Raw genomic sequence first — 24,137 nt, forward strand, 5'->3', positions numbered from 1 at the left:
CCATTTATTTCAATTTATTTTTATTGTATTTTATTCTATATATTTTTATCTTATTCTATAAGTATTCAACTTTCTGTATTACGTTTTAGGAGTCAGTTAGTCGGTCTATTAGAAAGGAATTTTCTACTTTTATTTTTTATTTTTTTTCCTAGGACATATTGTGTGCTATCACCGGGTGTGGTGCATTACATTTCACTGCATATATGTATGAAAGTATGTATATGTATGTGACAAATAATAATCTTGAATCTTGAATCTTGACAAGGCGGGGAATAAAAATTTGATCACTTTGGCAGAAAAATGTACTCTAACAAAAGATCAAATTTAATTATTAAATAAAGGCTTGACTATTATCCTGACCATACATTTATTAAACAACCAAAAAAAAACAATTACAAATGGACCATCAAACATTTCATAAGAGAATTTAATTAGCAGCATACTTTCAAAGAAAACCAAAAACGAGTTATCTGAAAGATACTACAAAAAGTTGGAGACATCGTTGGGGCAAGTGGCCCCAAGTTGGCAAGGAGAAGGAGTGGCTCCAGTTTGGCGAAGACACTGATTCCATCTTAGAAGCAACAGTCAAGGGGGAAGCCGACCAGCGCCTCCAATCAATGACCACCATCATTGCCTCCCTAGCAGCGGAGAGATTCGGGTTGGAGGAAAAGAAAGCAGCAAAGGCCCCATACACCATGAGCAACAGAGCGACCAAGATCCTCCAGCTCAGGAAGGAGCTGAAGACCCTGAGGCAACAGTACATTGAGGCGAGTGAGGAGGCGAGGCGCACTCTCTCAGGCCTGCGCCACACCTCCGCAAGAAACTCATTACCTTGATGAGAGCCGAGTGGCATCGGAGGCGGAGGAAGGAGAGGGCCAGGAAGCGGACTGCCTTTCTAGCTAACCCCTTCAGGTTTACTAAACAGCTGCTGGGGCAGAAGCGCAGTGGGCCGCTCACCTCCTCCAAGCTGAGATTGACAGCTACCTCAGAGACACCTTTAGTGATTCAACCAGGGAGCAAGATCTGGGCCAAAGCAAGTCCTTGATTAATCCTCCTCCACCAACTCTGAACTTTGAGGAAAAGGAGCCCACCTTGAAGGAGATCCAGGAGGTGGTCATAAAGGCACGAGCTAGATCAGCCCCAGGACCGGGTGTGTACCCTATAAGGTGTACAAGAACTGCCCAAGGCTACTCCACAGGCTCTGGAGGATCATGAAGGTGATCTGGAGGAGGGGCACGGTTGCTCATCAGTGGAGGTGAGTGGAAGGGGTGTGGAATCCGAAGGAGGAGAATCAAGAGAACATCGACCAGTTCAGAACCATCTCGCTGCTCGGTGTTGAAGGGAAGATATTCTTCAGCATTGTATCAGGGCGCCTGACAGACTTCCTCCTTATGAATTCATACATCAACACCTCGGTCCAGAAAGGTGGGATCCCAAAGGTCCTGGGATGTCTGGAGCACACAGGCGTGGTTACCCAGCTGATCCAGGAAGCCCGGGAGAACAAGGCCTATGGCTCGATACCCCACAAGCTGGTTGAGGTGGCTCTTAACTGGCACCAAGTCCCAGGCAGTTCAGAGACCTGATACTGGACTACTACAACAGCTTTAGCTTGATTGTCTCCTCCGGATCGACAACATGGGAGTGTATCAAGCTCGAGAAGAGGATCATCACTGAATGTACAATTTCAGTGATCCTCTTTGCGCTCGCCATGAACATGCTGGTGAAGTCAGCTGAGGTTGAGTGCAGAGGACCACTCACCAAGTCCGGTGTCTGACAACCTCCCATCAGGGCCTTCATGGATGACCTTACCGTGACAACTACATCTGTCAGTGAAATCCAGATCCCTGGTGCTAAAGAAGGGCAAGAGCATCGACAAGTATCACTTTAGTGTTGGCAGCACCCTGATACCATCGATCAGCAAGAAACCAGTTTTTAACAGCAGCCTGAGAGACACAGCAGCCATCCGAGTGACGAATCAAGAACTGGAAGCGTGGTTCGTGGCGGTGGACAAGTCAGGCCTTCCAGGCTAGTACAAAGCCTGGATATGCCAGCATGGCATCCTTCCACGGATCCTCCGGCCCCTCTCGGTCTACGAAGTCCCGATCTCCACCATTGAGGGATTCGGGAGGAGAGTCAGTAGGTTCCTAGGGAAGTGGTTGGGTCTTCCTTAAAGCCTGAGCAACATTGCCCTGTACGGGAAGAACAACATGCTGAAGCTCCCCATCAGCAGCCTGAATGAAGAGCTCAGGGTAACCTGTACAAAGGAGGTCCTGCAATACCGGGAGTCAAGTGACCCAAAAGTCTCCCAGGCTGGCATCCAGATCAGAACAGGTCGGAAGTGGAAGGCAGGAGAGGCCATCGAGATCACTGAGTCACGCCTGAGATACAGCGCACTGGTGGGCACGAAGACACATGGAAATGCTGACCTTGGTAGTAGCTCAAAACCATGCTACGATAAGGCAAAGGGGAAGGATAGGAGGGCCATGATCCAGGAGGAGGTACAAGGATCAGTCGAGGAGGAGCGTGCCACTCGGATGGATGGAATGCTGCAGCAGTGAGCCTGGACAAGATGGGAGCAAGCGGTGGAGCAAAAGGTGACATGAGAAAAGCTCTGGAAAGTGGAGCCCCAACTTATCAAGTTCTTGATCCAGGCTGTGTATGACGTTTCACCAAGCCTGTCCAACCTTCACATCTGGGGGAAAGTTGAGTCACCAGCATTACATTACATTTCATTTAGCAGACGCTTTTATCCAAAGCGACTTACAATTGTTCAAACACCGACGGACGCAGCCATCAGGAGCAATTAGGGGTTAAGTGTCTTGCTCAAGGACACTACAGCATGCTAGCAGGAGGAGCCTGGGATCTAACCAGCAACCTTTAGTTACTAGACTACCAGCTCTACCTCCTGAGCTACCACCCCCTCAGAGCATGCCCTCAGTGCCAGAGTAGAGGGACCCTGGAGCACATTCTCAGCTGCTGATCAAAAGCCCTGGGTGACGGCGCTACCGTTGGCGACATGACCAAGTCCTTAAGGTCATCGCCGACACCATCAGACGTGGAATTAACCACTGCAAGCGCATCTGCCCAGTGAAGAAAACCTTCTTTCATCAGAGCTGGTCAAAGGCCAACAGCAGCTTCCAGGACCTCCTCCTCTGGCCTGCTCTCAACTGCCCAGGACTGGGAGCTGAAGGTTGACCTGGGGAAGCAACTCAAGTTCCCAGTAACTGTTGCCGTCACAACATTGAGGCCAGGCATGGTGCTGCTCTGAGAAGTCCAAAGCAGGTGATCCTGTTGGAACTCACTGTCCCTTGGGAAGACAGCATCAAGGAAGCCAATGAGGGGAAGAGAGGCAGATATGATGAGTTGGTGGAGCAGTGCCGCGCCAATGGGTGGAAAGCGAGGTGTGAGCCCATTGAAGTAGGTAGCAGACATGCTGGGCATCACAGGGGTGAGGAAGCGAAGGGCCATAAAGATGGTCACAGTGACAGCTGAGATTGCCTCGAGTTAGCTGTGGATCAGGAGAGGAGAAGTGTGGGTGATGTAGTGCTACCAGGACACGAGCTGGGACTTGATCAATCCTGGCTGGGTCGCCTGGACGAGGGTGTCTGTTGCAAGACCCAAAACAACTAATAAATCCAGGATACAACACTGATGATGTGTCCAGGTGCATCGCAAGATGTACATGTAAAGAAAAAGAAAAATTCCTCCAGGATCAATTATGTTTACTATGGATATTGATAGTTTATACACCAACATTGATAGCAGAACGGGATTGGAGGAGTAAAAAATGGTTTGAAAAATACCCAAATGTGAATAGGCCAGAAAAAACATATACTTGAACTGTTAGAAATTAATTCAACAAAAAATGATTTTGAATTCAATTTGGACTTCTATCTACAAATTAAGGGTAGAGCAATTGGAAAGAAATTTGCCACCCCTTGTGCCAATATTTATATGGAAAATTTCAGCCTTGGCCGAATACCCCTTCAAACCTAACATACTGTATTTATCTTATGGGGACATTCCTCTTCCGTATAATTACAGTGTTGTATAACATATTGCATTTATTCTTATGGGGACATCCCTGTCCTGTATAATTACAGTGTTGTATAACATATTGTATTTATTCTTATGGGGACATTCCTCTCCTGTATAATTACAGTGGTGTATAACATATTGCATTTATTATTATGGGGACATCCCTATCCTGTACGATTGCAATGTTGTATTACATATTGTATTTATTCTTATGGGGACATCCCTATCCTGTATAGTTAGTGTTGTATTACATATTGTATTTATTGTCATGGGGACATCCCTATCCTGTACGATTACAGTGTTGCATTACATATTGTAATACATTCTTCTCCTGTATAATTCACATCAGATGCTGTGACTATCTCCCTGTTCGCAGTGTGTGATGGTGCTGCAGCGCCATGACACTTCCTTTATCTGGAGGAAAGTAGTTCCTCCGATAGCTTCACGGCCACGTGTGGTGTAACTCCGCAGCCCGAGTTTAGTTTCAACAAAATAACTTTAATACATGGAATTATTTCTACGTTTAATCAAACTGTAAGACATAGAGTGGTGGAGTATAGGTGTTATATATAATCGTGTTAATAAATAATACATTTCGTAATGAGAATAATATAAATTATAAACTCTAATACATACATTAGTGGGAGTGTTCAGTGGAATAATAAACATTTATTAAATCCTTTCATTTAGTCGTATCATATAACCGAAAATACTTCAACTAAATACAGAAAGAACCATGTTGTATTTTTCGTGTTGATTTCATATTCACAACAAACGAAATATGTGTGTGTGTTAAACATATAGTGTTTAACATGTAAGTAAGTTAATATACAAGTGTTTAACGTGTAAGTAAGTTCATATATAAGTGTTTAGCATAAGTAAGTTCATATAAAAGTGTTTAACATATAAATAAGTTCATGTAAAAGAAAGTTCAGTGGCTCAGGAGGGAGAGCGGGTCGTCTTGTAATCGGAAGGTTGCTGGTTTTATCCCCGGCTCATCCTGGTACGTGCTGATGTGTCCTTGAGCAAGACACTTAACCCCCTAACTGCTCCACGGGCGCCTCTATATGGCGCCCACTGCGTCTCGAAACATCCGTTACTAGGATTTAAAATGCAGAGAAATGCTTTTCGTTGCCTCTATACTTGTACTCTGTGCAATGACAATTAGTTGAATCGAATCTTTAAATATGGCGATGTGGGAACTAGTTCTTTGTGCGGATGAGTACAGGGGTGGAGCTCCATTTCCTTATATGGCGAGCGGAGTGGGGGGCGCTGATCGCCTGGGCAAGAAAACCAGAACTTTACAACTTAAAAGAATAACATTAGAGTTTAATATTATATTGTAATACTATTGTTATTACACTAGTACGCTGGGCCTGTTGACCCGAGCTCCTCCTGTGGGACTTCCAGCTCCTTAGGCCGGGAAAGTGTCGAGCTAATGGCGGAGAGCGGCGCTCCGCTCCGGCTTCACTTGTTGCTGCAGTGACGCTGCTCTGCCGCGTCCGCACCGCACGGGAGCCCCTTCCGCACCTCACATTAGCCGCGTCCACACTGCGCCGTGGAGCCGCGTCCGCACCACTGAGGATCGGCGACTCTCGCCTGCGCCGGGCTGCGGCCTGCTGGGACCCGGCTGCCACGGGGGCACGGGGCTGCGATGGGAACCAGAGCCGGAGGCGGGCTGCCGGGCAGCGGAGCCGGGCTGAACTCCTCCGCAGCAGCGGTGGAGGCTGACGGAGGCTTCGGGGAAGCGGAGTACCCCCTCGGGGCGCCTTACACCTCCGAGTCTGAGTCCGGAGAGGAGGAGGACGCGCTGGGTTCAGGCGGGGACAGGAGAGGGGTGAAGAGGGAGCGGGCGGAGAGGGAGGTCGGCCTCTCGCAGCTCCCCGGGGCCTCCGCCGGGGGCCACGGCGGGGCCACAGGGGCCAAGCCGGGCAAGAAGACCCGGGGACGGGTGAAGATCAAAATGGAGTTCATAGACAACAAGCTCCGGAGGTACACGACCTTCAGCAAGAGGAAGACCGGCATCATGAAGAAGGTGAGCGGGGTATCTAGGGACATTTAGACCCAAACAGCAGGTGGAGAACCTGGAGGACAGTGGAGCCATGTGGAGCTCCATGTGCAGGTCCATCTGGAGGTCCAGCTTGACAGAAAGCATGATGGCTACCTGGACATGGAAAGATCTCTGGAGGACAGGGTTCAGACTGGACTGTTGTCTGCCAGTAGTCTGAATGTAGGTCTGTCCGTAGTCTTTCTGTAGTCTAAATGTTGGCCTGCCGAACTCCTGGACCAGGTTGATCCAGCTTCTTTCTGTTTGTTTCAGTTGGCCCCAGGTGGCTCCTCAGGGCTTCCACACACTAAACAACACCTCTGTTCACTTCTCATCTGGACTAAATTGAAAAGTCGTTCCAGGTTAGAGGTCAGCTGCTTTGACCCCTGAGCTCCCACACTCTGTAACCTCCAACACATTCATTCTCAGACTGTGGAAGAAGATGAACTAGAGGCTCTGTCCACATTGAAGATCCCCTCCTCTTCATTCCTCTTTTATCTATGTCTTCACTCTTTTCATCCTTTCTTCCTTGTGTCCCAGCAGCAGATCCGTCGCTCTTCATCCTCTAACATTGTCCTGAACTACATTTCACTGCATATATGTATGGAAGTATGTATATGTATGTGACAAATAAAAATCTTGAATCTTGAAACCAGTTGCTGAAGCAGCTTCTTCGTAGTTGGCTGTCGGAGGATCGTTGTGGATTAGCAACCATTTGACGTCCGACTGAACCCTTGAAACGCAAATCAAGCTTCAGTCTCATCTTATGAGGAGATGAGTCCAGTTTAGTCCAGTCCATTCCAGTCCAGTCCAATCTAGTCCAGTCCAGCTTCTTCTTTTCATTGATTCAGACTAAAGGTTTTGAGCGATTCCAGAAGGTTGAAGTTTCTTCTTCAAAGTCTTGAGGAACGTTTCCACAGTTATAATCGTTCAGATTAGAGTTGATTAGAATAGATTATATATTTGTGTTGCTGTAAAGTTCCTCTCTTCTTCTCCCCCAGGCCTACGAGCTCTCCACGCTGACCGGGACCCAGGTCCTGCTCCTGGTTGCCTCGGAAACGGGCCACGTCTACACCTTCGCCACCAGGAAGCTGCAGCCTATGATAACCAGTGAGACAGGGAAGGCTCTGATCCAGACCTGCCTCAACTCCCCCGACTCCCCCCCGCGCCACGACGCCGGCGCCGACCAGCGCATGAGCGCCACCGGGTTCGAGGAGACGGAGCTGTCCTACCAGGTGGCCGAGACCGAGGTACTACTGCAGTACTACTGCAGTACTACTGCAGTACTACACACCACTAACACATTGAGCTGCCCCACCAGGTGGCCGAGACTGAGGTAATACTGCAGTAGTACTGCAGTAGTACTGCAGTAGTACACAGTAAAAATTCAGTACACACAAGGCGTTTTGGCACCAAACAGTTGTGGGAACTCCCTGAGGGGAACTAGGAACTGGGGAGGTCCCCGAGAACTACACACCTTCACCGCTTGTTTTTCTGTGAGCATTTGCACCGCTAATAAGAACTCTGACCTGACGTCACCCAATAGGGTTTCAGTGTGAGTTCCGTGTTGTATTTACTCCGCAACATTCACTGATTTCATCTTATCATTCCGCTAAAATCTGTCTCTGAACACATTTGAGGCAATAAATAATCTAGTAGCTAAATCTTCAAGTTTAGGTTCAAGAGGTTATTTGCCACATATACTCATATTTGATCTTGAAGACGTCATTAAAAAGTTAGTTCTGACTTTTGTAAGGCATGAGCTCACATTGGGACACCGCGGGGGGATTTTAAATTCAAATAATACATTTCAAATAAATGAAATAAAAACAACAATAAAAACACTATATTTATTGTTTGTTAAATTTGTTATTGGCGCCGAGAGTCCGTGCGCGGGTCCCCGTCCAGAGCAATGCGACTCAACTGGGCCGACTGTCCTCAACGTGCCGGGGGTCAGGGAGGTGGAGGGGAAAGTGGCGAGGTCAGGGGGACGGGTGCTGGGTTTTTTCTTTTTTTTAATTATTACATTGTTACATAACATTTAGCAGACGCTTTTATCCAAAGCGACTTACAATGACACCAACGGACGCAGCCGTGTGTGTGTGTGTGTGTGTGTGTGTGTGTGTGTGTGTGTGTGTGTGTGTATATATGTGTGTGTATATATATGTGTGTATATATATGTGTATGTGTATATATATATATGTATATATGTATATATATATATATATATATATATATAATGTATGGGGGATGGTAGCTCAGGCGGTAGAGGTGTTGGTCTAGTGATCTAAAGGTTGCTGGTTGGATCCCAGGCTCCTCCTGCTAGCATGCTGTAGTGTCCTTGAGCAAGACACTTAACCCCTAATTGCTCCTGATGGCTGCGTCCGTCGGTGATTGAACAATTGTAAGTCGCTTTGGATAAAAGCGTCCGCGAAATGTAATGTAATATATATATAAATTAGAATAATAATTTTAATTATGAAAATTATATAAAATTATAATTAATTAACATAGTTAAAATTATAATTAAATAAAAATGTTAACATGATAAACCGACCGAATGCTTTGGAGGAAAGATTCAATAAAACGTAAACAACATTGAGTAGAACCAACACAACTGCAGTTGGAGTTGTTGGTTCTAGCTCCTCCCCTCTGATGTAGCTCCTCCCCCTTCCGCTGTAGCTCCTCCCCTCAGGTTTAGCCCCTCCCCTCAGGTGTAGTTCCTCCCCCTCAGGTGTAGTTCCTCCCCCTCAGGTGAAACGCCTCCCCTCAGTAACGCTGTGTTCTCCTGCAGGAGGTCATCAAGCCCAGCTTCACCGTAGCTCCTCAGGCCGCGCTCCCCGCTGTAGCTGCCTCCTCCTGCTCCTCCTCTGGCGTGGTGCAGAGCCTCCCCTCTGCCTCCTGGCACGTTTCCACGGCAACGCCCTCCACCTCCTCTAACGGCACGCTGCTGAAGACCTCCAGCGTGGTGCTGCCGGGGGGCTTCACCCTCATGTCCGGTGGGTCCACATCCTAAATACTACTACAATACTGCGTGGAGTACTGTTAAGTACTCTAACTCTCTCGTACTAGTGTGTGTGTGTGTGTGTGTGTGTGTGTGTGTGTGTGTGTGTGTAGCTCCTGTGCAGTTGAACCAGCCCCTCAGCATCCAGAGCTCTACCCCCCCCACTGCAGCTTCCCAGCTTGCAACACTGCTACGCATCCCTGCCACCATGTCACTGACAGGTCTGTCTACCTGTCTGTCTCTCTGTCTACTTGTCTGTTACTCTGTATACCTGTTTGTCTGTTACTCTGTCTGCCTGTCTGTCTGTCCATCTGTTTGTCTGTCCACCTATCCATCACTTTGTCTACCTGTCTTTCTGTCCACCTGTCTGTTACCTTGTCTGTCTACCTTCTGTCTGCCTGTCTGTCTGTTACTCTGTCTTTCACTGTCTGTCTGTCTTTGTCTTAGTGAAGTGCAGGATGGGAGTCCGTCCTCCATGTTTTCCTGTCATCCTCTTTCTAAAGAACAGTCTGGAGCCTCACTTTCTGTCCATCTTCCTATCTGTCTTCCTGTCTCACTTCTGTCTTCCTATTGGTTGTCGATTAGGGGGCGTGTCTCAGCAGCTGCAGGCTGTCCAGGTGCAGCCCAGCAGCCAGGCCTCAACCAATCAGAGTACAGAGCTGCAAAGTTCCGCCTCCACAGGTAGACAACTCACACCTCTGGGTGTTATTAATTTATTATTATTATTATTATTATTATTGTTGTTGTTGTTGTTGTTGTTGTTGTTATTAATATTAATAATAATAATATTATTATTATTATTATTATTATTATTATCATCATCATCATTCAAACCGCTATGTAACAAGGACCTCGTGGTTTAAATTTCATCCAAATGGATCCGCATACGGAGCAGATATTAGTGAAAATCCAAACAAATTTGACCCAAAATATTCAAGATTTAAGTTCAAGAGGTTTATTTGTCACATACACATACATACGGTCATTCAAATATACAGTGAAACGTCATCACACCCACTAATTACGCACAATTAGCTCTAGAAATACTCTTCTTCTTCTTTCGGCTGCTCCTTAAAATATTTGAAATACTAAAATGTGTGCGTAATCGACACGAGGCGCTCACGCAGGCGGCCTCAAGGGGCGGGGCCACAATCATGATTCTGGTTCTATAATTATATAATAGAAGTAATTGTCTGTTGTATTAAATGTACATTTAAATCCTCCTAACTGAAACTTAGCATAACTTACCTTCAGTAATTACCTCACAGTGTTAGTAGTAGTAGTAGTAGTAGTAGTAGTAGTAGTAGTAGAACAGTAGTGATAGTTGTAGTATGGTAGTCGTAGTAGTAGTATAGTAGCGGTAGTAGCGGTGGTAAGTAGGTTCTGCTCGACTGACACTTCACACGTTTGGTTCTAAAATGAAGCAGATGATATTGACAGTAAATGCTTTATGACATCATCATATTATTTACTATGAATGATATTTACAGTAAGATGCTTTATGACATCATATTATTTACTATAAATTATATTTACAGTAAGATGCTTGACAATGTCATATTATTTACTATAAATTATATTTACAGTAAGACGCTTGATGACATCATATTTACTATAAATTATATTTACAGTAAGACACTTTATGATGTCATCATATTATTTATTATAAATGATATCAACAGTAAGACGCTTAATGACATCATCATATTATTTACATTGGACTGTGTTTGGTGTAGACTCTGTCACTCTGTAGTGGTTAGATATTACAAACTTTACGTTTACGTGTATATTTATGTACTTTCTTACCTGATGGATGTCTATGGATCTGTTTGATTGATATTTGGTCACATTACTTTATCTGATTCATGAAAAATAGGAAAAACATATCCATGAAAAGTAATGAAGTGAGAGAAGTACTGAAGTAATTTCCCCCTGGGATTATTAAAGTATTTCTGATTCTGAAAAACTCATGACCTTGCCAAGTGGAATCCACTGGAATGTATGACTGAGTGATGCGTTCAGGATCCATTGCGGCATCGGAAAAATAGAAGCTGTGATATGGTAATTACTCAAAGAAATACCAAAACGTTTTTCATATTTCATGGAACGTAACTTATTCAAAATGTAATCCAAGGAAAGAAGTCACCACTGAAATGACTGGGTGACGGTGTCCGTCCTGTCACCCAGGAACAATCATAATTCTTCGAACACCGTTCTTCAGTATTATTACAACTGAATGCCAGAACAGAAACATGTAGACGTAAGTCTATGTGGATTGGTCCAGACCTAACTCCACCATATTTGTAACTTTCAACGTGTTTCACAGAAACCAAAAACCTGTAACGGGTACTGAAAAGGAATAAACTGGACCCTGTGTGTTGCTGCCTGTAGCTATATTTATTATTTGTACTATTAGTTGAGGTCTGATCAAGCTGCTGCTTCTCTCTCCCTCTCCCTCCCTCCAGCCACCATCGTCACCTCCTCCCTCCCCTCCTCTGTTGCAAGTCACATGATGCATCCAGGAAGTCACACGGTCATGTATACCACGCCCACTCCCTCGCTTGCTGACGGAGGTCTGACAGTACTCAACACCTTCAACCAGGCGGCGGCGTCCGCCCATGAGCCCGGTACGCTGCACGTTACCATGGAGACCGTCAGCATCAGTGCTGCCACCTGTAGCCAGCACCTGTACTGCAGCTAGCAGCAGTTAGAGTATGGTGACTTGTTGTTGAATTGTTTTGGGAATATTGCTAACTTCGTGTTACTGTGTGTGTGTGTGTGTGTGTGTGTGTGTGTGTGTGTGTGTACTTTGTGTGTACTCTGTGTAGTTTCTCAGGTTTTTCTCACGTCGCTGCCTCCGGTGTCTGCTGTCCAGCTCCACCCTGTACATACTGCAGTAATAATACACCCAGTACTACACACATTACTGATTGTAATGAGCAGGGATGTCATTTCTGTCAGTGTGCTGAAAGCTGATTGCTGTGTTCTGACTTCGCCCCCAGATGGTGATTGGTCAGCCGCCCAGTGGGAGCAGCAGCCTGACGGAGCTCCAAGTGGTCAGCAGGGAGCACTGCAAGGACTGAATGCAGTACTAGTACTGTATGCACTAGTACATACAGTACTAGTACAATATATACTCACAGCACACTCAGTACACAGTACACGCACAGTACACTCGGTACACACTCGGTACACACAGTACACACACAGTACACACACAGTACACACTGCTGGTGGAGGATCTTAAAACCTTGTCATGATCTCAATGTGATTTAAAATACTGCAAATACTGCAGTACAGGACGCTCTGTGGTACTTTGGACCAGACTGATCCGGTCCGGTCCTGGATCTGGAGTGCTGCGTCACGGAGGGAACAAAGTAAAGAACATCGCGTCACATGAGTTAAAGGTTCAGGTCACAACAAGCTGCAGCTTCACTGAGTTTGCATTCTTTCCAATGGGGCAAACGATAGAACTTAACGGAGCATTCAGTCTACTTTTAGAGAATAGGAAACTCACGTTTTGTTTCTAATAATAATATCACCTTTTATTTAAAATACAGTGCAGCGTTGCTACAGCGGGTTGCCAGTAGGAAGAGAAGCAGCTTCCGCTTTCTAGTCTCTTACTTCCAGTTTTCTGTGTCTTACTTCCTGTTTCCGGTGTCTTACTTCGTTTTTCTAGTCTCTGATCTTGACTTGAGGGTAAACAAACCCTGATGAAACCACCTCACGGGATGTGAGATGACTTTAAAAGAGTTCTAAAGGTGGACGGAATGTTCCTTTTAGTTCTATCCTTTGCCCCATTTGACTGAACGGAAACTCATAGAAGCTGCAGCGGTGTGCACCGGCCCTTTAAGGTGGTTGTTCCTCGCTCTGTGTATTTCACATGAATGTATTTTCTTGTAGTTTTCTGTTTGACTTTTTGTCTTAATAGAATCTAAATGTTTTATAAAAATCCTGTGTCGGCTCTCTATCAAACTTTTTTCAAGTTTCTCACGTGAAACTTTTCAAATCCATCCAAACCGAAACTTTATCAGATTGTTTTGCTGGAAAAATAACTTTATGGAAATGAGACATTGTGGTGCACAGTTGCATTATTAAATACGTTCGGGATGAAATATTCAAGTTTTATATGAAATATTAAAGAGCTTCGAGCTTCTGTAATGACAAAAAAACAATCTGATTCAGTTGGATTTGTTCACATGTGGGGCGGGGCAGGGGGCGTGGCCTGGTCTTCTGGGGGTTTACTGTGATGGAGAAAACAAAGTGGAGATGGAACAAAGAACACCATGTCAACTTACAGTGACTATTCCTCAAGACCAGTGGGACCCGCTAGTAGAACCCGGAAGCAGGTTCTGGTCCTTGTGGGACAGGTGTCTGACCTGGAATTGGGTTCTGGTTCTGTTCCTGGTCGGATGGCGGTCCTACCTGAAAGCTTCTCTCAGATCAATTGTTTCTTTCCCATGATGCATTGTGGGTTGTCTCCCCACTGGAGAAACAAATGAGAAATATGAAAATATTAAATAATTTAAAATAATATGAAATTATGTAAAACAGTATGAAATAATATGAAATCTAAACTAATATGAAAGTGTAAAAAACAAGAAATATAACATGAAATAATATACACAAATATGAAATGCAAAATAATATGAAATAATGTTAAATAATATGAAATTAACATGAAATAATATGAAATCAAAAGGTGCTTCAGATGCTTCAGTCCAAGAGGAGGAAACTGGAAGAAGAAAATGAGCTGAGGTTGAGTATTATAGTATTACACAATATTACACTATTAAACATTATTAAACAGTATCAAGCAGTAGGGAAGGTTTATGGATGTGCTGAGGGAGGACATGCAGGCGGTTGGTGTAAAGGAGGAGGATGCACAGAACAGAAGGTATTGGAGGCAGATGATCCGCTGTGGCGACCCCTAACGGGAGCAGCCCAAGGGAGAAGATTAAACATAATTACACAGAACAACAGTATTACACAGTATAACACAGTATTACACAATATTAAACAGTACTAAACACTATTACACAGTATTACACAGCATTACAGCACGGGGCGCTAGTGCGACATTCCACCTGGAAGCGGGTAACCACGAAGAAGCGGGTGCTGACGTCACCAGAGCGACGCACGCGGCCTTTCTTCCCGCTCCAGCTTCCGATCAGACGGATCTATTTTCCGACAGATTGAGCTCAAACAGCGGAATAAACAGAAAATGGCCGCCGCCGCGCCGGGAAGGAAGCGTCTCCTGAAGGAGGAGGACATGACCAAGGTGGAGTTCGAGACCAGCGAAGAGGTGGACGTCACGCCGACCTTCGACACCATGGGCCTGCGGGAGGACCTGCTGCGCGGGATCTACGCCTACGGTGGGCCGAGGCTTCTAGAGGCCTACTGGGCCTCAGAGGGGGCTCCGACGGGCCTCTCACGGGGCTCTGGGTCCTGCTGAGGCCCCAGCCTGCTCCACAGGCTCCTTTAGTTCAAGTGTTTTGTAGAAAAGTAACCGGTTTAGAGAGGTTGGCCTAGCTCGTTAGCTTCTCACCCGCTGTTCAAACCTTTTATTATCATCTGGTTTGGGCTCATAATTAATATCAGATATGATATAATATTACGTATAATACATTTTAATTGTATTTGATATAATATATTATAATATTATATTAAATATAATATTTTAACTCCCGCTCTAGTACTCGTACACACTGTGGTCAGACAGTGCTAGTGTACACATTGGTCAGACATAGTATTAGTACACACTGTGGTCAGACATAGTACTAGTACACAATACTGCTGTACTACACAATACTATAGTGTATGAAGTTGAGAAAACTGCATTACTTTACAGATTACTATACATATTACTTTACAGATTACTGTAAAAATTGCCCTCCACCTTCATCTCCATGTCAGAAGAACCACAGACCATAATGATAAAAGAACTTGTTTATTATGTGTTGTGTTGTTCTGCTCTAGGTTTTGAGAAACCATCTGCGATCCAACAGCGAGCGATCAAACAGATCATTAAAGGACGAGACGTCATCGCTCAGTGAGTTTTACTTCTGTCATATGACTGAGTATAAAGAAGAGTATTGATCAGTATGTAATCCAGTCTATTGATCAGCATGTGATCCAGAGTGTTGATCAGCATGTGATCCTGAGTATTGATCAAGCTCCACCTGTAGCCGCTGGCATCAAGTTCAAGCCTCAGGTGCTGGCCTACAGAGTGATTGTTGGGAATGCTCCCGCCTACTTAAGTGCTCTTGTAAGAGCACATGTTACCCCCCCGGACGCTGCCTTCGTCAAATGAGCGTGGCCTGGCTCTGCCGGCTGCACAACCACGGCAATCCAGGCTATTCTCATTTGTAGTTCCACGTTGGTGGAACGAGCTGCCAAAAACCACCAGAGCAGTGGCCTCCCTCTGTCTTTAAGAAGCATCGAAGACCCAGCTCTTCAGAGAGCACCTCCTCTCCTAACTTACAATTACTTAGCACTACTTAGCAGTATTTAATTATTGTTACACTAATGTTTCTGTTGCAATGTAGCGTGAATGTTATTCTCCTTTGTAAGTCGCTTTGGATAAAAGTGTCTGCTAAATGACTAAATGTAATGTAGCATGTGATCCGGGGTATTGATCGGCATGTAATCTGGAGTGTCGATCAGAATGTGATGCAGAGTGTTGGTCAGCATGTGATGCGAGTGTTGATCAGAATGTAATGACTGCCTGCAGGTCTCAGTCTGGGACGGGGAAGACGGCCACCTTCTGCGTCTCTGTGCTGCAGTGTCTGGATATCCAGGTTCTGGGCTTTTTCTTCTCGCTGTGTTTACTGTGAACTCAGTGTCGTCATGGAAACTAACACCCATTTCCTTCCGAAGGTCCGAGAGACGCAGGCGCTGATCCTGGCTCCGACCCGAGAGCTGGCGGGTCAGATCCAGAAGGTGAGAGTTGCAGAGCACACCGAGCACCAGGCCACAGGAAGCAGAGCGCTATATCACTGTGTTGAACTGGAAGAATGATCTATACAATTAATACAGGAAGCAGGGTTTTCTTTTTTTTCTAGATTTGAGCTCATGGATCTTTATGTTCAAGAAATGAATAAACGATATGAAATAAAATGAGTATTTCCAGTTTGTCATTTGCATAAAGTTTTGAAAAACTGCTGCAAAACGAACATTTTGGTCACAACCATCACAGAGAAAGGTGTTTCCTAGCATAGGACCATGGTACCATGTTGTGGTCCTGGTGTTGTGATGTTGTGGCCCTGATGTCGTGTTCGTGGGCTGCAGGTTCTTTTGGCTCTCGGCGACTACATGAACGTCCAGTGCCACTCGTGCATCGGAGGAACCAACGTGGGCGAAGACATCAGGAAGCTGGACTACGGACAGCACGTGGTGGCTGGGACCCCAGGACGGGTGTTCGGTGAGAATGACACGGTGTAATCATATTTATCAGTAACAGTGTTGAATAATAATCTGTTGCTGTCGTTCTTCAGATATGATCCGCAGGAGGAGTTTGCGAACCCGAGCGATCAAGATGTTGGTGCTGGACGAAGCCGACGAGATGCTGAACAAAGGTACGGTCTGCTCCACATCCCTAAACGCTGCTCTATGAGGGTTTGGATCTACAGCGGGAAGTGACACAGCTTCCTGTTTCTAGTCTCTAGCGCCAGCTACCAAGAGATGCACCATAAGTACACCGTGTGACATAGTTTCTGTCTGTGCTGCGTCCAGGCTTCAAGGAGCAGATCTACGACGTGTACCGCTACCTGCCTCCAGCCACGCAGGTGTGTCTGATCAGCGCCACGCTGCCGCATGAGATCCTGGAGATGACCAACAAGTTCATGACGGACCCCATCCGCATCCTGGTCAAACGGTACTGACCTGCTGTACTGCGGGCTCTTAAAAGTATTAAAAAAGCATTGAATTTAATGTTTTCAAAATCAGGCCTTGGAAGTTCACCCGAATTCACTTACATTCAGTGGTTGGTACTAACAAGCGGCAGAAGTATGAAGGATATAATGGATAATCAGGATGGATTTTACGCCCTAGAAAATAATTATTTACCAAGTACACGAATTGGATATTTTTTACATTATTATATTTTGATTGTACATTGTATTATACTCGCATTCCTATTAAATACACAATAGCTTTAAATAATAGATGTAAATAAAGCAGTCAGAAATATTTAATATGTAAATAGTAATAAAGAAATACCAAATACCGCAACAAAACTGTATATGCACTTCCTGTACATAATTCAATCAAACAGGACAAGCTTAGTTCATCACAAACACACCACAACACACATGCATTTGGTGCAGCAACGACCGACACACACACACACACACACACACACACACACACACACACACACACACACACACACACACACACGACGGAGGCCGTGAAATGTCTCTTCTGCATTTTCCCATCATGGCTGGTCCTTCCACTGGGGGCCAGGCCAGGAGCGGTGGACAGCTGACAGTACAGCGCCCGGGGACCAACTTCCATCACTGGTCGGACGGTGTTTGTTGTGCATGATTTTAGTGGGGGTTCTTATGATGTTACATGGAGGAAACCCCATGTGAGCAAACTCCACACAGAAAGGACCCTAATCAGACGATACCCTCCGGAGCACGGTGCCAACAGCACCGCAGGCGGGAATCGAATCCAGGACCTTCTTGCTGTGAGGCAGCAGTGCAATGCACTGCGCCACCGTGACACGTGGTCACATACCTAAATATTACATATTTAGTTATGTAGCAACAAATACTAGGAAACACAAACCACATAAATTCGGCCATACATTTGGTTTAAAATACGTATGAACGCAAGGGGGCGCTAACGCACCTAGTATAAGGGGCTTGCACCACTAAAGGCTTACTAGCTCTGCTAACTGGAAGCTAACCAGCTAGCCGAGCGGTGCACTAGGCACTGCCTTGTTATAAACTCAGACCGGTGGCTTTACAGGCAGAAATAACAAGTAGCATGTCGGGTACAGGTGAAAGACTTGCACATCGTCAATGATGCACCGAAGAGATTTCAACTCAGATTTTGGCGACAGAAAAAATGTTTTATTAGATTCGAATACTTTGTAAATATTTTTTTCTGGCTTAAGATCCATACTGATTGTCCATTATATCCTTCCTACTTTTGCGAGTATGAGCGTGAAGTTTGCATAAAATTTCATTGGTAAGGAAGTGGTATTAAAAAGGTCTTAAGTCTAGAATTTGCTTTGATCTGCTACTGCTCTGCTGTGACATTCTACTGACCTGCTCCTGCTGACATGCTACTGACATGCTCCTGCTGACATGCTACTGACATGCTACTGCCCTGCAGCTGACATTCTGCAGACATGCTACTGCCTTGCTGCTGACATGCTACTGCCTTGCTGCTGACATGCTACTGCCTTGCTGCTGACATGCTACTGCCTTGCTGCTGACATGCTACTGACATGCTCCTGCTGACATGCTACTGACATGCTCCTGCTGACATGCTACTGACATGCTACTGCCCTGCAGCTGACATTCTGCAGACATGCTACTGCCTTGCTGCTGACATGCTACTGCCTTGCTGCTGACATGCTACTGCCTTGCTGCTGACATGCTACTGCCTTGCTGCTGACATGCTACTGCCTTGCTGCTGACATGCTACTGCCTTGCTGCTGACATGCTGCTGTCCTGCTGCTGACATGCTGCTAACATGCTACTGTCCTGCTGCTGTCCTGCTGCTGTCCTGCTGCTGTCCTGCTGCTAACATGCTGCTGTCCTGCTGCTAACATGCTGCTGTCCTGCTGCTGACATGCTCCTGCTGACATGCTCCTGCTGACATGCTCCTGCTGACATGCTCCTGCTGACATGCTCCTGCTGACATGCTACTGCCCTGCAGCTGACATTCTGCAGACATGCTACTGCCTTGCTGCTGACATGCTACTGCCTTGCTGCTGACATGCTACTGCCTTGCTGCTGACATGCTGCTGTCCTGCTGCTGACATGCTGCTAACATGCTCCTGCTGACATGCTACTGACATGCTACTGCCCTGCAGCTGACATTCTGCAGACATGCTACTGCCTTGCTGCTGACATGCTACTGCCTTGCTGCTGACATGCTGCTGTCCTGCTGCTGACATGCTACTGTCCTGCTGCTGACATGCTACTGCCTTGCTGCTGACATGCTACTGCCTTGCTGCTGACATGCTATTGTCCTGCTGACATGCTACTGCCCTGCTGCTGACATGCTCCTGCTGACATGCTCCTGACATGCTCCTGCTGACATGCTCCTGCTGACATGCTCCTGCTGACATGCTACTGACATGCTACTGCCCTGCAGCTGACATTCTGCAGACATGCTACTGCCTTGCTGCTGACATGCTACTGCCTTGCTGCTGACATGCTACTGCCTTGCTGCTGACATGCTACTGCCTTGCTGCTGACATGCTACTGCCTTGCTGCTGACATGCTGCTGTCCTGCTGCTGACATGCTGCTAACATGCTACTGTCCTGCTGCTGTCCTGCTGCTGTCCTGCTGCTGTCCTGCTGCTGACATGCTGCTGACATGCTACTGTCCTGCTGCTGACATGCTACTGTCCTGCTGCTGACATGCTGCTGTCCTGCTGCTGACATGCTATTGTCCTGCTGACATGCTACTGCCCTGCTGCTGACATGCTCCTGCTGACATGCTCCTGCTGACATGCTCCTGCTGACATGCTACTGACCTGCTGCAGCTGACATTCTGTAGACATGCTACTGCCCTGCTGCTGACATGCTACTGCCCTGCTACTGCCCTGCTACTGCCCTGCTGCTGTCCTGCTGCTGTCCTGCTGCTGCCCTGCTGCTGACATGCCGCCGCCATGCCGCCGCCCTGCCGCTGACATGCCGCCGCCCTGCCGCTGACATGCCGCCGCCCTGCCGCTGACATGCCGCTGTCCTGCCGCTGACATGCCGCTGTCCTGCTGCTGACATGCTACTGCCCTGCTACTGTCATGCTCCTGCTGTCATGCTCCTGCTGACATGCTACTGACATGCTACCGCCCTGCCGCTGACATGCTGCCGCCCTGCCGCTGACATGCCGCTGACTGACTCACTGTGTGTCTGTAGTGACGAGCTGACCCTTGAAGGCATCAAACAGTTCTTTGTTGCCGTGGAGAGGGAGGAGTGGAAGTTCGACACGCTGTGCGACCTGTATGACACCCTGACCATCACCCAGGCTGTGATCTTCTGCAACACCAAGAGAAAGGTACTAATACACGCTCAGTACACACTGTACACGAAGGAGCGACACATCCGTATCCCCAAATATGTCAATCCTAATGGTTTAGCCTGAAGATTCAAGAGTTTTATTCGTCACATACATATACATACTTTCATACATATATGCAGTGAAATGTCAATGCAACGCACCCGGTGATGTGAAGTGGCACAGATAAAGGTAAAGCACCTTCTTAGCAGGTTGTTAAATACCTCTTCAACAGGCGGTTAAATACCTCAACAGGCGGTTAAATACCTATTCAACAGGCGGTTAAATTTATATTATACTGCCGGTTAAATACTTCAGAACAGGCGGTAAAGTACCTTCTCAACAGGTGGTAAAGTACCTTCTCAACAGGCAATTAAATACATATTCAACAGGCGGTTAAATACATATTCAACAGGCGGTAAAGTACCTTCAGGAATAGATTTGAGGTGTTGGAAGTGCAGTAAAGTATCATCTGCATAGAGGAAGATCCTTTGAGTAGAACCTTAACATGGCTCACTGCCAAGAAGTACTGTGTGTACTCTTACTGTGTGTATTAATGTGTGTACTCTTACAGTGTTTACTGGGTATTATTATTGTGTGTATTAATACTGTGTGTACTCTTACAGTGTGTACTGTGTTTAATACTCTGTACTGTGTGTATTAATACTGTGTGTACTTGTACTGCTTTAGGTGGACTGGCTGACGGAGAAGATGCGCGAGGCCAACTTCACGGTGTCGTCAATGCACGGAGACATGCCTCAGAAAGAGAGAGAGTCCATCATGAAGGAGTTCAGATCTGGAGCCAGGTACCTGTCGCTGTTGTTGTGACTGTCTGTGGCTCTCTGTCATTGTGCTGTTTCCTTAGTTCAGTTTGAAATACTCAGTGTTCATGTCAGTGGTGCGGACGACTTCTGCTTTATCTCTGAAGTGTGTGTGTGTGTGTGTGTGTGTGTGTGTGTGTGTGTGTGTGTGTGTGTGTGTGTGTGTGTGTGTGTGTGTGTGTGTGTGTGTGTGTGTGTGTGTGTGTGTGTGTGTGTGTAGTCGTGTGCTCATCTCCACAGACGTCTGGGCTCGGGGTTTGGACGTTCCTCAGGTTTCTCTGATCATCAACTATGATCTACCCAACAACAGAGAGCTCTACATCCACAGGTAGCAGTTAGCTAGCACCGCCGGCTAATGTGCGCTCAAATTGTTGTTGTGTTGGTGCTGACTCCGCCCTTCTCTCTAAGGATTGGTCGGTCCGGGCGTTATGGGCGTAAAGGTGTCGCAATCAACTTTGTGAAGAATGACGACATCAGGATCCTGCGCGACATCGAGCAGTACTACTCCACCCAGATTGACGAGATGCCCATGAACGGTAAGAACATCCTGCGTGGAGCTTCCTGTCTAGAACGTCCTGCCGGGAGCTTCCTGGTTGCTCAGTAGTCGGTGGTCCGGGTAAAACTATTTGGCATTTTGCAGTGAAAGCGCTGAAGGCCATGGCAGTCAAAATGGCTGCCAAATATCTGATAAGTTGCCTTAGATGTGGAAACCGGTTTCCAGGGTGAGATCCTCCTGAAGAGGGGGAGGTGTGTAGTCCTCCATCTTGGTTCAGGATCCAACGATGCTCAGATCCATCGCTAAGGAAGAACCTCAGATGAGGTCCAGACCAGATCCAGGGATTTGTTTCCTCTGTTAAAGTGGATCCTGAACCAAGATGGATGACCTCTTCAGGAGGACCACGCCTCCTTGTTCCTTTCTCCTAAGAGGGTCTGATCTCTTTTCATCCAGCCATTTTGAAAGATGGCTGCCATGGCCTCTAGATGCTGGAGGATATACAGAGCATCCGGAAAGTATTCACATCCCTTCACTTTCCCCACATTTTGTTATGTTACAGTATTATTCCAAAATGGATTAAATTCATTTTTTTTCCTCATCAATCTACACACAATACCCTTAATGACAAAGCCAAAAAGTTTTTAGACATTTTTGCAAATGTATTAAAAGTAAAAAGCTGAAATATCGCATGTACATATGTATTCACACGCTTTACTCAGTACTTTGTTGAAGCATTTTTGACATCATTCCAGTCTTCTCTGGAATGATGCTTCCAGCTCGGCACACCTGGATTGGGGTATTCCTCCCCTTCTCTGCACATCAGGCTCTGTCAGGTTAGATGGGGAGCATCGCTGCACACCTATTTTCAGCTCTTTCCAGAGATGTCTAATCGGGTTCAAGTCTGGCCTCTGGCTGGGCCACTCAAGGACATTCACAGACTTGTCCCGAAACCGCTCCTTCCTTGTCTTGGTTGTGCTCGGTGTCGTTGTCCTGCTGGAAGGTTAACCTTCGCCCTGGTGTGAGGTCCTGAGCGCTCCGGAGCAGGTATTCATCAAGGTTCTCTCTGTACTTTGCTCCGTTCATCTTTCCATCGATCCTGTCTAGCCTCCCAGTTCCTGCCGCAGAAAAACGTCTCCACGGCATGATGCCGCCACCACCATGTGCTTCACCGTAGGGATGGTATGAGCAGGTGATGAGAGGTGCCTGGTTTCCTCCACACGTGGAGTTCAGTCTTGGTTTCATCAGACCATCTTGTTTCTCATGGTGTGGGAGTCCTATAGGATCCTTCTGGCAAACTCCAAGCGGGCTGTCATGTGCCTTTTACTGAGTAGAGGCTATCGTCTGGCCACTCTACCAGAAAGGCCTGATTGGTTGAGTGCTGCAGAGATGGTTGTTCTTCTGGAAGGTTCTCCCATCTCTACAGAGGAACGCTGGAGCTCTGTCAGAGTGACCATCGGGTTCCCAGTCACCTCCCTGACCAAGGCCCTTCTCCCCCGATTGCTCAGTTTGGCTGGGAGGCCAGCTCTAGGTAGAGTGCTGGTGGTTCCAAACTTCTTCCATTGACGAATGATGGAGACCACTGTGCTCTTCGGGACCTTCAATGCTGCAGACATTTTTTTTGTACCCTTCCCCAGATCTGTGCCTCCATACAATCCTGTCTCGGAGGTCTACAGACAACTTCTGTGACTTGATGGCTTGGTTTCTGCTCTGACATGCACTGTCAACAGTGGGACCTCATGGAGGTGTGTGCCTTTCCAAATCCTGTTCAATCAGTTGAATTTACAACAGGTGGACTCCAATCAAGTTGTAGAAACATCTCAAGGATGATCAGTGGAAACAGGATGCTCCTGAGCTCAATTTTGAGTGTCATAGCAAAGGGTATTTCAGTTTTTTAGTTTTAATACATTTGCAAAAAATTCTAAAAAAACTTTTTCGCTTTGTCATTATGCTGTATTGTGTGTAGATTGATGAGGGGGAAAAGAAAAAATAATTTAATCTATTTTGGAATAAGGCTGTAACATAACAATGTGGGGAATGTGAAGGGGTGTGAATACTTTCCGGATGCACTGTAAAACTACATCAGAATCTGAGCTGAACCGCTGAGCAAAAGGAAGTAGTAGAACATTGAATGGATCACGATCCAGTTCCTCACCAGGTTTCTGTTCCTCTCTAGTGGCTGATCTGATCTGAGCTGGAGCCCCTCCGACCTCTGCAGTCTGTTTTCTTTTTTCTTATTTTTTCTTTTTTTTTTTTTTTTTTTTTTACACTGTAGTTTTTAGTGAATTGGAAGCGTTAACCTTGTGTTTGTAAATAAAGATCTTTTTGGTTCAAGCTCTTTTTTTCTAAACGTCATTTGTCTGATGCCTTGCCCAAGGGCAGCAGCGTCTACAAGGTTTCATTGTGGAATCCATTGACGTGCAGCTTGGAAACTGAAGAGAGAAGAGAAGAATCTTTAATTGTCACGCAACACACCACACTACAACACAAACG

The 24,137-nt window shown here is 46.2% G+C and overlaps 2 protein-coding genes across 5 annotated transcripts; both read left to right on the top strand.

Moving 5' to 3' along the window:
* Nucleotides 1-5,310: 5,310 nt before the first annotated feature.
* On the top strand, nucleotides 5,311-13,088 carry LOC307228674 (serum response factor-like). 4 transcript variants are annotated; one of them, XM_079998424.1, is made up of 8 exons: nucleotides 5,311-6,073; nucleotides 7,087-7,335; nucleotides 8,880-9,084; nucleotides 9,158-9,310; nucleotides 9,675-9,770; nucleotides 11,555-11,716; nucleotides 11,918-11,985; nucleotides 12,092-13,088. In XM_079998424.1, the coding sequence occupies exons 1-8, from the start codon at nucleotides 5,693-5,695 to the stop codon at nucleotides 12,170-12,172; spliced, it is 1,395 nt and encodes a 464-aa protein (XP_079854550.1). In that variant the 5' UTR covers nucleotides 5,311-5,692; the 3' UTR covers nucleotides 12,173-13,088. The 4 variants fall into 4 exon arrangements, with proteins under 4 accessions (XP_079854550.1, XP_079854551.1, XP_079854553.1 ...); XM_079998425.1 differs by having other exon boundaries at nucleotides 11,918-11,973; XM_079998427.1 differs by having other exon boundaries at nucleotides 9,203-9,310.
* A 1,144-nt stretch (nucleotides 13,089-14,232) lies between these two features.
* Nucleotides 14,233-23,978, top strand: eif4a3 (eukaryotic translation initiation factor 4A3). The gene is made up of 12 exons (XM_079998718.1): nucleotides 14,233-14,464; nucleotides 15,069-15,141; nucleotides 15,823-15,889; nucleotides 15,969-16,031; nucleotides 16,380-16,512; nucleotides 16,586-16,666; nucleotides 16,824-16,965; nucleotides 20,192-20,330; nucleotides 21,021-21,136; nucleotides 21,372-21,479; nucleotides 21,560-21,687; nucleotides 23,821-23,978. Exons 1-12 carry the CDS (start codon nucleotides 14,314-14,316, stop codon nucleotides 23,835-23,837), a joined length of 1,218 nt encoding a protein of 405 aa, XP_079854844.1. The 5' UTR covers nucleotides 14,233-14,313; the 3' UTR covers nucleotides 23,838-23,978.
* Nucleotides 23,979-24,137: the final 159 nt, after the last annotated feature.

Source organism: Zeus faber, assembly GCF_960531495.2.
Source record: "Zeus faber genome assembly, chromosome: 4".
NCBI classification, from domain to species: domain Eukaryota; kingdom Metazoa; phylum Chordata; class Actinopteri; order Zeiformes; family Zeidae; genus Zeus; species Zeus faber.

Bases quoted from the DNA above. Each gene is read 5' to 3' on its own strand.
- LOC307228674 (XM_079998424.1), top strand. From the start codon at position 5,693: ATGGGAACCAGAGCCGGAGGCGGGCTGCCGGGCAGCGGAGCCGGGCTG. The intron at 9,085-9,157 runs GTGGGTCCACAT...CTCTCGTACTAG, and splicing joins GGGCTTCACCCTCATGTCCG to TGTGTGTGTGTGTGTGTGTG. The intron at 9,771-11,554 runs GTAGACAACTCA...CCCTCCCTCCAG, and splicing joins GCAAAGTTCCGCCTCCACAG to CCACCATCGTCACCTCCTCC.
- eif4a3 (XM_079998718.1), top strand. From the start codon at position 14,314: ATGGCCGCCGCCGCGCCGGGAAGGAAGCGTCTCCTGAAGGAGGAGGAC. The intron at 15,142-15,822 runs GTGAGTTTTACT...GACTGCCTGCAG, and splicing joins GGACGAGACGTCATCGCTCA to GTCTCAGTCTGGGACGGGGA. The intron at 15,890-15,968 runs GTTCTGGGCTTT...TTCCTTCCGAAG, and splicing joins TGCAGTGTCTGGATATCCAG to GTCCGAGAGACGCAGGCGCT.